This window comes from Trematomus bernacchii, unplaced genomic scaffold, assembly GCF_902827165.1.
Source record: "Trematomus bernacchii unplaced genomic scaffold, fTreBer1.1, whole genome shotgun sequence".
Taxonomy (NCBI): Eukaryota; Metazoa; Chordata; class Actinopteri; order Perciformes; family Nototheniidae; genus Trematomus; species Trematomus bernacchii.
The window spans coordinates 19,991-33,249 of NW_022987735.1; the positions used below are offsets into that span (position 1 = coordinate 19,991).

At 41.2% G+C, this 13,259-nt stretch overlaps 1 protein-coding gene across 1 annotated transcript; it reads right to left on the reverse strand.

Moving 5' to 3' along the window:
- Positions 1–4,703: 4,703 nt before the first annotated feature.
- si:dkey-29p10.4 (E3 ubiquitin/ISG15 ligase TRIM25) lies at positions 4,704–12,937 on the reverse strand. Its single transcript, XM_034146028.1, has 7 exons — positions 12,652–12,937; positions 9,851–10,806; positions 9,641–9,736; positions 8,521–8,769; positions 7,248–7,270; positions 6,509–6,663; positions 4,704–5,622 (listed from the first exon to the last, which is right to left on the reverse strand). Exons 1-7 carry the CDS (start codon positions 12,893–12,895, stop codon positions 5,078–5,080), a joined length of 2,268 nt encoding a protein of 755 aa, XP_034001919.1. The 5' UTR covers positions 12,896–12,937; the 3' UTR covers positions 4,704–5,077.
- Between the last annotated feature and the right edge of the window lie 322 nt (positions 12,938–13,259).

Consider the following 13,259-nt stretch of genomic DNA (forward strand, 5'->3'; position numbering starts at 1 on the left):
CACTGTTTCATTTCAATAGTAATATTGTTTTTTTCATTCAGGCATCCTCTTTACAGTATATTGAGTTTCCTTTCTTCTCGACATAGATTACAACAGTGATGTGTATACCAGCTACTATCAACAGACATGATTTAACAGCCTTGCCAGAGTTGAATAGTTTGGTTTGCCCGTGTTAATTGTGCAGTGTGTACGGAAGCCTAGAGACAACTTCTTTTCAGATATTTTTTTTAATCATAAAATTGTAAAACAAATTGATCATCACATTTTTTGTCTCACTTATATCTCGGGGCTTCCGTATAAGGGGAAGTAAAGGCAAGGGGACAGAATATATATTATAATATATATGTCTTTTCACTAGTCTTATTTTTCAATAGTAAACGTGTAACACCTCAGGCACCACAACCATAAATGATCGTTACTGTACCGACACATGAAACGCGAGTTCCACATGCTCTGAAAATCACAGTTTGTCGTCTGCTTCTACAAAACAAACGGCATACGGAATCTGTTTACTACAAACCGTCTATAGACTCACAACGTGATGATCGACACTTGACGACAGTCTTTTGAAGCTGAAGATATTTTTTGTATCCGCTCTCATGCATGCAAGCCTCCACTCCATGAGGATTCAAAGCAGGGGTCTTTATCACTTCCAATTCAGCGAAGTTAAATAAAAGTCGAATGAACCTGAGTTTTGTTAGTTCAAACGACTACGATCAAAAAAGGCTAATTATATATTTTAAAATAGTCAAATTAATTGATAACCACATTTCCAGGGGTTTGCATCATATCACAAGTTGACTTACTTTTGGCAAACTTTGTTATTTGTCAAATTAAAACGGTTGCAAACGATGCACAACCCATAGTGCTAACAGCGGCCGCAATCAATTATCTGTGAATCCCCCCCATCAGTTAAAATAATGCCAGCTGCCATGGATGTATAAAGAGAACTGGATAAAGCTTTGGAGGCGGGACCACTTTATCCGGGGTCTTGGACCAATAGAGCGCTTGAGTTTGCATTAAGCCCCGCCTCCAATCTGCCAGTCTTGTCTTAGTCAAATGAATGGATAGGGAAATAAAGCTGAATTCTTCTTTTAGCGCATTCTAAGACTTTTAAACCCTGATGCTTTAAATAGGGGCTATTCAGGTGTTCAAACTGGGTAGTTGATTTACCTTTATTTTTTTCCCAATGCAAGTCAATGTGAAAAAGTATTTTTTTGCCTATTGGCGCCACAGGCAGAAGATGTAGTATCACGATTAGGCCACTTGGAACATCTGCTTTAACGTCCAGCTCTCATCCCGGGGGCTTGGCTGATTCCCAGTCCACTGTGCTCAGTGCCTCTGGTATATCTGCCTGTAAGGATGCTAGAGGCATGCTAACTGGTAACTGTCCACATACGGCCTTTACAGCATTTATGCGATTGTAGATGTCAACGTTCTTGGCCCTCATCTTGACCTCCCGCTCCACCAGCTGCTGCCGGTGGAAGATCTCGTCCTGCAGCCTCTTCTCCGCGTCCTCCCTCCTCCTCCTCCAGCATCTGACGGCGAGCCAGGCTCTCTCGCTCATGCAGGTCAGAGGGCTTCATTTCAGATTTACTTTAGACCCATGGAGGGCTTTGCACAGCATGCAGCTTAGAGCCAGAATTTAGCAGACCTTCATGTACATTTCTCTGTGAGAGCTGCTCTCGGCTATTTGGTAAAGTTAGAATGAAAGCGTAGACAGGAACACACACTTTACATCATATCTACATGCAGAGACCTGAAGGCAACCAGGAGGGGAGAAATACAAACAAAAGTGTGCATCGTTGTATATAATACAGTCCTGAATTTTACTTTAAGAAATATGTTTTTATTTATCTGAAGTGACGTCAGAGACTGATGACGGCAGCAGCAGCGATGGATCTGCTGCTCTCAGCGAGCTCACACACACACACACACACACACACACACACCATGCGCCTTGGTACATACACTATTCCGTTGTATTGGCTTTGATGCAATATTTCTTTGTGCACAGACGGAAAACTATGACAGTGTCATTTATGAGAAGCACCTTAGACAGACCATGGAGAAATGCTGTGACCCTGCTGAAGGGGATATTTGTGTTCTACTCCTGTTTTCACTTTAGAGCCCTTTTAGAACTTATAGGGTTATCATTTCAGCGCCCCACTCTCCATTGCTGTTTATGTTGAAAATAAAACTAAACTTTTCATAACCACAATATTTTAACTGATTTAAATGCGGAAACTGGGGTTATTCATCAGAATTTCGTATGACTTGACTTGGGACTTGCTTGACCAATGACTTGACTTGACTTGCTTGACTCTCACCACAGTGACTTGGGACATGTAGGTTAAGACTTGAGACTTACTCATGACTTGCACATGCATGACTTACTCCCACCTCTGCTATTCAACCACTACTTGTTGAGGGACTATGAAATTAAGTTGAACCATGCTTGGTGTTGTAAACAAATAAGGCTAACGCTGTCATGCTGGTTAGTTATGTATAAGTATTTTGGGTGATGAAGCGTCATCTCTTCCAATAAAATGATTTAAAGTTGTTACTTTGCAACCGTTAGTGAACAGTTCATGTATCCAGATGATCAGAAGAGGTTTTGAAGACTCATTTAGTACAGCTTTAAGTATTGAACTAAGAAAGTTGGGTGATTATTTTCCAGATATGTGACACTCTGTGACTCAAAGGCAATAATAATGAGAGGGAAATAATGGGGCTATTAAGACATCTGATTCCATCTTGGTTGACTATAAATGTAACATTTTATATGCTGAGTGACTCAAATAAGTCTTTGAAAGAGTGTCCAGCAATTAGTGCTGCACCGCTCCCATTACATTACATGTTACTTGTTAGACGCTTTTATCCAAAGCAACTTACAATACTGTGGGCAATCTCCACAGGAGCAATTTGGGGTGAAGTGTCTTGCCCAGGGACACAACGACATGCTGACTGCAGTGGGGTTTGAACCTGTGCTCCCCTGATCCGAACACCAACGCACGAGTCCACTACGCCACAGCCTCCCTATGCTATTACCTCAGCAAGAGACAGAAAAAGAGGCTTTAGTGTTCAGAGGCCTTCATCAAATGGTAGCATTTATCAGTCAGAGTGAATTTGAAAATTCTTTGACCTTCAACGACCGATAGAAAAAGCTAAAACTTGAAAAGGACTGACATTATGTGGCATTAACTGAATGGCTTGCTGTTTGACTGCTGTTGATTTATGCCAGTCCACTTTCCATCCTGACAATGAGTGGTAAACGCATGCAGTCTAAAGGAGAGTGCTGCAAATGACTCCTACTCTGACTCATTTACTGTACTGTTCAGTACCAATTGACAAGAGAAAGGAATTTTCTTTGCATGAACAAATTACTTTTTTGTAAAAAGAAAAAAAGTCTCAATAGTTTGATGAGTCCAGATTCTTTTCATAAAGTATCAGTTTAAAAAGCAAAATAACACATTATTTTACCTAGCTTCCCAATCTGAGTTGTATGTTGTTTTTTTTTCTTGAGAACATCAATGAAAAGAAAAAATATGACTCGACAAATATTTTACCGTCACAGGCAGCTGCAAGGCAAGGCCATGTCCTCCTTATCAATGTAAATCACCTTGTAAATAAAGGGTTTTATTCTTTCATATCCTTCTGAGACACTTACCTATTTCACCTCAGCACCCATTAGTAGGTTTGGATATGATATTATGCAAGGACATTTTGACAATTACACATTATTGCTGTCCCATTGGCTGCCTAGTCATCCAGAGCTCTAAATATAGTATTGGTCATTTAAATACAATAACTATCTGTCACATAGATATATACCCACATGCATGCTATAAGCCCTTAACTCTTTATTTTAGTGGTAGTCTAGAAAAGATGGAAGAGCTTGACTGAGTTTTACAGACCGTTGGATTGACAGGGAGAGGAGAATTTAATGATTCCGAGTCCCTCCCTCTCCTCTCCTCTCTCCCTCTCAGACATGTCTCATATTGTGCCTTCATGCACCAGCTGGCAGGGAAAAAGAGAGAAAACCCACTGAGGATATTTGACTACCTTTGGATCATGTAACTGTGTGAAATTGTTGCCATGGCTGACTGGTGCACCTGCGTGGATTCAACTCTGAACGGTCAACATCTATGCCAAATTAAAGTATGTTAAGAGGAAGCAGACATTTTGGTGAAATTACTTATTAAACTTTGAAAAGATAATTACAGGTGTTTGATTATACCTTGTCCTACCCCCGAGCTCCAGTTCAATCAGTCCTTTTCAGTTATACTACATTTACTTCTGTCGATCGTGAGTTTTTCCAGCTACTCAGCAAGTTTGTATAAACCTTGATTGAGGGCCAGCTGTCCATGCCCGACTGGCATGCTACTGCTCTACCAATCATCCAGAAGTTTATGTAAACACCACTTTGATCCCTCTGTGACGTCAACCGCACAGACCTCCAGTCAGAATAAATGATCCCGGAGATTGGAAGGAAGAGAGCAATTGAACAACTGAAGCAATATGTGAGACTGTAAAGGAGTTTAAGCCAAAGGCAGTGTTTGTTGTGGGTAAAGTGCGGCGGGGGCAGTGAGAGGTCAAAGTTAGAACACCAACTGTCACCTGTTGGGAGGGAAACACACCACCCACCCACTCACACACCTGTGTTTCTATTTAAAAGATATAAAGACGAGACACAATGCAGGTTTGACTTTGCTTTTAAAACTTTTATTACTGTAAAAAGACAAGGAAAACATGGAAACATTATCGGATCAATGTATCCGTTTGTTTTCTCAAATCTAAAAGCAAAAGCATGAAGATAAAAATCAAGTTATAAAAAAATGCTGCCAGTTTTGAATGTTGTATGTGTGTGGTATAGTGAATGGTATTCCTGGTATGTAATACTTCCAGTACTATCATGATATAAATGTATATAAAATCCCATTTGAGGATTTTGCAAAATTTGAGCGTTATGCAGTGTAGCTTTGATCCCCGTTTTAAAACAGTGGTTTTCACACATTTAAAAAAGGCACATTGCTATAATGTATTCTGTACATTTTAAGCACAACTGACATGTGGTTTATGACTGGAACAGATCACAGATAGATAGGTGGGTTTTAGACACAGACAAAGCTGGGAAGAGAGGATCAGTAAACCTGTGCTTGTAGGAATGCATCAGAGTGAGACTGCCCCCTGGTGTCACATTGAAGAATGATAAAATCCCCTCCTCAAAGTCGAGGAACACTCCCACCCTCTGCAGCCCGTCTGCGTCCAGAGGAACAGCCACCTTGTTGTGCAGAGCTTCCACCTTCCTCCTGTCACAGGCCAGGCACCAGGAGTACGTGTTGAAGCCCAGACGAGAGTTGTCCTTTTGGCCCTTCCTCTCTATCTGAGCCTCACTCAGCCCCACCTTCCAGCGGCCCTCATCCACAGGAACATTCACCTCCCAGTACCAGCGACCCCCCCCCAGGACAGAGGAGGCCAGGACCTGTGGGAAGGAGCTGAAGCGAGCCTCGTGCTCCGTGTAGGCCTGCTGGGCTTCGCTGTATGTCACCCTCTTGTTGTTATCAGACAGCTGCAGCTTGGGGTGGGCTGTTTCTGCATTCAAGATAGGGACGGTGCCATCTGTGAACAGGAAAGGACATTTCAGATAAGAAAATTGAATATGCCACCTTTGGGCCTACAGGATGTATCTAGTCATTTTGGTTTATTTAGATGTGATTCATCAGAAAGTAAGGGTGCGTTCACACCAGCCGTTTATAGTCCAGTTGAATCGAACCCTGGTGCGTTTAGCCGCGGTTCATTTGGGTCGGTGTGAACACAATACGAGACCTCTGAAGTGAACTAAACAACCGGACTCTGGTCCGCTAAAATAGGTGGTCTCGGACCGCTTGCTAGTGAACTCTGGAGCGGTTCATCGCTGGTGTGAACGCAGTCCGCACCAAAACATAGGAAGCGTAGTATTTACGTGTCACAAGAACGCGGGTGTCTTCAAAATCTTTAGCGAAAGAGTGAAGCAGAATGAAGTGTTGAACAGTGTCGTGTAAAGTAAAAAACAACTATCAAACTAAAAACTATACATAAAAGTCAGAGCCACCTGCCAAACCCCCTCCATACTGCAGAACGTCTCTCATTATATGTGTTATAATGTTTTGTATCGCACGTTGTCTGATTATATAATCATATGCGCCGTTGCTGTTGATATGCTCTCCAGATTAACAACAGCATGAAAATAACCTGCCGATGCTCCATGGCGGAGGCTCTGGTAGAAATTGCCGGGATTTGCGTTTTTACCCCCTTAATGTCTGACCAATTGTTGAACAGCATTTCCGAGCACATGACTTGTGTTTAAAGTTTATAGTCCTTTTGAATTTTGCCTGTGTGAACGCAAACCGAACCTTCTGAAAAATGAAACAATGTAACAAACTGTGGTCTGGTGCACACCAGAGAAGCGGACTATTAGGTGTGAATGCACCCTAAATATATCAAAAGAAAAAAACACTTGACTTACAGAGCAGTCTGTACAGGTCTCCGTATTCGCCTGGCACAGTGATGATGACTTCTTCCAAGCGTTTCTCGGTCCACCTCTGCAGGCATGCCATTCGGGCCTGATCCACCTCCTCTGGACTCTCCAACTGTCCCACACAGCTCCCCATGTTAGCAGCCCTGTTGAGGAAAAGCAGTGGGGGTTGAGAGCATGAAGATTTAAGACTTTTAAACTTCATTAGGCCTTGATGACCACTCAGAGGCATTGGAACATGATTACATCATTCTAAATTAAAAGATAAATTGAAACAATTAAGTGAACAGCAGCAATTGTAAAGGGCAAATACAAGTCATTTAAAGATGAGTATAAAAAAAAAAGAAGACACATTTGCAAATGAGCTAAAATCATTCTGTAGTGAATATTCAGCAGTAAAAATAGTAATATTGGAATAAATGGCTTGTTCATCAACTTATCTACATGTATTGGCACACTTTCATACAGAAACGTAATTATTAAAAAGGGATTTTCCCTCACCTCTTTTTTTACCCGGCAATGCAGATAGTTTTGTTTTATGTTGCTAAAGATTTAAGAAATACATCTTTATGATCATTACATATTTACTTGTAATTAAATCTACCCTTTACGTTTTTAATAACATTTTCAAACAGTTTATCTACTTAAGCTATATTCTTTTGGTAGCACATTTTGACATTATACATTTTCTGTAAATGAAACCAATGAAAAGTAAGGAGGAAACACTTACAGGTGGGCTATCTTGCTGTATTCCTGTCGTGTGAAAAAGAAAAAAAAGACATTTCAGTGAGTTAATGTTCATAAGGCAGCATTAGATCTTATATTTAACCAACCAACAAACATGTCTTTCTCCTAACATGCAAAAAAGAACAGTATGCATGATGTTCAGTAAACGACCAGTCAAAATCGATGGATCCAATGTGTTTTTAAACGGAGCAGAATTAGAACTAGTCTCCCACTTCAAGAATCTTGGAGTCATAATGGACTTGAACTTGACTTTTAAGAAACATATTAAGAAAGTATCAAATACCATTAAATTCAACTTGCAACATTTGTAACCAAATCAGACCTTTCTTAACTGTCAATGCTGCAAAGTCACACCTCCACTGTATGATTCTATCCCATATTGAATACTGTTTTACAAACTGGTCGTTTGCTTGTGCCACAACCCTTAAACCAATAGAACAGCTGTACTGTGCTTTTTTGTAAAGCACTTTGAATTGCCTTGTGTTGAAAGGTGCTATATAAATAAACTTGCCTTGCCTTGCCTTGCCTTACCTACAAGAGAGCTATCAAGGTGTTTGACAGAAAGCCTTATTCATACCACCACTGTACCATCCTTGAAAAACACAATTTCTTGAGTTTTGACCATTTTAAGTATTTTAAAAGTATGTTTTTTTTTGATAAATGTTTACATGGAATGGCCCCCCCTCCCTTAGGGGAATTCATCCACAAAAAACACACTGGACGCTGCACTAGGTCAGAAACCAGAGGAGACTGTGAAGTCCACCGTAGACGGACCACTTTTGGACAAAATGTACTTTCCATTAAAAGGCAGCTCATTCTGGAATAGCCTCCCAACTGAGATACGGGATTGTCCCACTCTAGCTTCAAAGGTCAACTCAAAGAATGGTTGAGAAACAACCAGACGTGCAATCACCGCTAAATGCACTTTAACACAGGGGTATCTCCTCTTGCACTTTATGCATCTCTTGTATCTTCTCTTGCACTTAATATGTCGTTGCTGCTATAGCGTACTGCCATGTGGTAAATACTTGTATATGCTGCTCTTGCTCTTTTTGCATATCATGTATTTATTTTTTGCTATTTTTACAAATGTCATGTTCTTATATGTTGTATGTGAGGGACTACGGATGGAAATTAGCTCAAAGCTCAAATCCGGCATATTTACACTTGAAGCATTATTTGTCTAAAGTGTTCATTAATCTGCATTGTCCCTGTTCAAATAAACGATTAAATGAAATGAAAAACATCCAACTCACCATGATGAAGACCTGGTCCTGAATGCGCTGGTCTCCCTTGGCGTCCGCCAGCTCCTCCAGGCTGTGGAGGCCTTGCTGGATGGACTGCAGGGAGCTCTGGAGGTGACTGAGTTTCTCCTCTAGTCCTCCCAGAACCCTTTTCTCCTCCTTTGACACACACTGGAGAGCTGACTGCTCCTCTTGCTCCAGCGCCTCTCTGATGGCTCCGTACTGCTGCTGCACCCCCGCTCGAGCCTTGCTTAAAACCACCTGGACACACAACGACAACCAAAGTCAAATAATGAAATTGTTAATTCCTTTATATCTTCTCATTGGAGTTAGATGTCTCGGAATGTCCATTTTTTTGTCTACAATGCAATCAACAGATTTGTTTTCTAAAGTAACTATTTCCTCAAATCAAAACACACTTCAATAATGAGCATGAGATCGCAATATATCAACCTAAAAGTAAATGATATTAAATGTACACATTTTACTTTCTCTACTTGAACTAGGGCTGTGCGCTTATGGCAAAAATCCTAATCACGATTATTTTGGTCAATAATTGATATCACGATTATTAAAAACGATTATCCATTTACTTTGAAAACATCCATTTATTGAAACAAAAATGTGAACAGTATGTTTTTAACAGTTGATTACTCTGAACTTTAAGTATAATTCAACTGAAAAACCAAAAAAAATAAAAAAAATTTATTTTATATAAAAATAATCGTTTTATTTCGATTACGTTGTTTTCGTAATCGTTGCAAGCCAAAATCGTAATCGAGATTAAAATATGATTAATTGCACAGCCCTAACTTGAACATTGACAATATTAGAAGGACAGGTGAAAGGAAATCGTGGGCATGGTACACATGACATGATCGTTTTTTTGTAAGGCAATGCATTGTTTCTCGAGCACAATAATCTTAATAATATCCTGAAGTATGTGATAAACCATTATTTTCAAATCTGAGTGCATGTTTGAGATTGGAGAGAGGATCTGTGAATTTGCAATATTCCCTGGTCATGCAACCCGGTTTTAGGTTTAGGTTAGGATTGTGAGACTCCTGTTGTCTGAGCCCAGCTTTAGAAAGCACACATGATTAAGTGAGACCTTTAGAACTAAATATCTTACTCTGAAGGTCTCTTTCTTCTGTGTGAGATCGGTCGCATTGTTCTTCACTTCTTGTTCAGCCTCCTGCAGGTGTTTTATTTCGTCTTTTAGATTTCCCTGTTGCACAGAGATAAAAAAAACAAAAAACATTTATTGCTATTGCTTTTATGACAACTAACTTAACTTTAACAACATGTACTGTTTATATGGTGTTGTATAGAGACCACTTACCCTGAGCTCTCTCTCTGCCTCCCTGATGCTGATGCAGACGTGGTCACGGTGGGAGCCTATGACTGTACACACCGTGCACACACACACTCCACACTGCCGACAGTATATACGGTTTATCTCCTGATGCTCCTGGCACCTCCAGGGGGAGAAATCCTCCATGGGGGGAACCAGGGTGTGATTCTGGAAGACAGGAGAGTCCAGGTGGGGACGCAGATGCTCTGTACACATGGAAGCTCCGCACACCAGACAGGTCTTTACAGCGGGCTGGTGCCTCATTTTAGGGCAGTAATGGCAGGGCACAGGGCTGGCATGTTTGCCCTCAGACTCCGGGGAGTACCCAGTACGATATGGGGATACTGGAGCAACAGCAGGAGGTTTGGTGGATATCAGGGGAGGCCTGCTGACGTTGTGTACAGGAGACTTACCTGGAGTGGAGACCCCAGGGAAGGAATCAGAGTTGGCAGACATGGCAGGTTTCTTTGGCGATGCATGAATTGTGGCATATGCGCCTATCTTGGGGGTTGCAATAGTGGGTGGATCACATATATCTACTTCGTTGGAGGTGTCAGAGTCATCTATTGAGATGACTTCTTCTGATTTATGCTGGTTCTGCTGGGTTGAGATGTCATCATATGGCACATCACGTGAAAGTACTGAGTTGCTGTCAGAATTGTCACCGGAGGATGCGCCTTTACCACAATCAGACTGTGTGGATTCTGGTTGCACTGCTTTCTTGGATATCTCCCTACTGGTCAACTGTGCAGGTTTATCTGAGAAGGAAGTGCTGGGAGTCTCTGGGTCGCTGGACTGCTCAAGTGGAGACGCCACAGTTGATCGCTTTGTTTCAGGTTGCTCTGATACAGGTGTGCTCGCTTTTCTCTTCCCAAGAAGTCTGCTGGTGAGTGAGGGCCTCCGCAAATTGTCATTTGTATTTTGTTCAGCAGTTCTCGAAGTGCCTTTAAAAAAAAAATAGAATACAAACAAAGAAATATTTGTTAGGAGGGTTGACTAAGTATTACTGAACAAAAACATCTGCATGCTGCCTTCTGCCCAGCATAACTCACACTGCCTACTGAGCAGTTCCACTTTATTCAATCTGAGTAGTTATCATCTAACTCAATTCTCTTTTGTTATTCTTTTGTTTGTTACTATGCCGCCTTGTAAGCTCACTTTGTAAAGCTGTCAGTCGAAGTCTACGGTCTGCGATAACTGACTAACATGAAACTGATACATAAGAAACTGTATTTACTGTGGTTAGGTAATGGCATGGCTGGTACAGTACCTGATACACTTAATAAAGGTCAGTATCAACATTAGGGATGTCCCGATGACCTTTTTTTGCTCCCGATCCGATTCCGATCATTTGATTTTGACAATCTGCCGATACCGATTTTTCCCGATCCGATCTTTAAGCAATGCATTAAGAGAAAAAAAAGGTAACAGATAACGGCTGGTCATCCAACGCGATGAATTCAGCTATCTTGGCCTTTTCACTGTTCTGGGGCAGTTTCTCTTTCCTTTTAAAAGTCTCTGAAAGTGTCGGTTGTTTCAGTGCCGTTACCTGAGTGGCCGCTGTGTACTAGTCGTGTTGTTGTTGGTGTTTGTATTAGATTGGTCGTGTTGAACGTAGCTCTGTTCTTTCCACCACGCGGAACCTCCGCCTTGCAAACATTGCATCTGGCTGTTACACTGCCTTCGCTTTCAATTTTATAATACTTCCAAACTCCTGACATTTTCTCTGTCCCGACTCCCGAGGCACCAGCTGAACGTAGCCTCTTGTTAGCTTACTGCTACTATTAGACACTGCGCCCTGCCCACTCTGTTGCCAGATTTGAGAGAAATAAGCAACCAGGTCTTTGAAAACAAGCCCAAAAGAAGTAACACATACATGATGTTGTGTAATTTTAAACCAAAACTAAGGCCTCAGGATGACTTTAAGACGTGAACATGGTCATTTTTGTTTTGTAACATTAAATAAAATAAAAATATTTTATATAAAAAAAAAAAATTCCCGATCCCCGATTTTTTTCTCCCGATTCCGATCTTTTGAAAATCACGTGATCGGCTCCGATCCCCGATCACGTGATCGGTTCGGGACATCTCTAATCAACATGGATACTTATCATGGATTTCGGATTGGTGTAACCTTTAAACTGGTATAACTTGAAATGACTGTCAGTTAAGCATTAGTCATAAGCCGTAGAATACAAATATTTAATTCGAAAGAGGTGAATAAGAAAGAAAAAACAAGCCATTTTATGCTAAAAACACAGGAAAACTGAATCACTCCACATGAACACCTCAGACATGTTTGTATCAGACCTTTACCCTCACTATCTATTTGCTAATGAGAACTATACACTTTAGAGAGATAAGATTTAGCCTCTGACCCCTGTAACAAACACGACATTGCCACCATGAAATCACACAGGAGTGAATGCATAAAAAATAAGCAATTTTATTTACAAAACGTTGAGGATGTTGTGGGATTGGCATTTCCGGTAAGGAAGTAGGCTAAAGAAAATAATATATTAGCGTGCCAAATTAATGAATAGTTGTTTAGCTTTTGGCAAGCACTTAAACAAAAAAGCTATTCAAAACTAAAAGTAACGTAGCTAGTCTGTTCAACAGGGACATGCCAGTTTGAGTTATCTTACGTTGCCTTACGTTTATGTAACACATGGGAGGGAGACCTCTCACGTTAGCTAAGTTAGCTAGCTTTAACTGCTGCATTCGCTACTTAATTATCCTTTATTCTAACCACCCGTTAACAACCATAGTTGCCATAGTTTCAACGGTACCTGCAGTGTTGCGAGGCTGAGCCCAGCGGTAGTTGCCGGGCAGCAGTTTGCCATCAAACGGCAGAGTCTGGTACACAGTTGTGCACCTCCACTTCGGACAGTGGTACGGTCCGGTCGGGGTTACACTCCACAAGTCTCCGATGCACCGCGGGCAGAACTGGTGGTTACATTTCAAAGTAACGGGTTCCCGGGTCAGCTCGTTGCACAGGGGACACTTCGCTGGGGTGTCCAACGAAGCTCCCATTTTGTTAAGATTGTTTTGTAGTTTCTGTTTCCGCCTATGTCGAGCTGCAGGAGGCGGGACTTCATGTTTGAATCCCGCTCCACCTCCTGGTAGTGCTTGTCTTAAAGGGACAATCCACATTGAATGGGGGAGCAAGTAGCCTACTGTTAAGATATTTTGATTTTGAACTAAAGCACTACTAAAAAATACCCCATCACAGTCCAGCATTCATATACAATGGTACCAACGTGTTGTGACAAAATGTACTTAAAGAGTACAAAAATAAAGGGTAAGCATTAGGTGCAACAAATAATGGCTAAATGTGGTATTGTCTTAGTTCCCTTCTCCCCCCACAGCATTCCTGTATTTGTGGTGGTCTAGACAT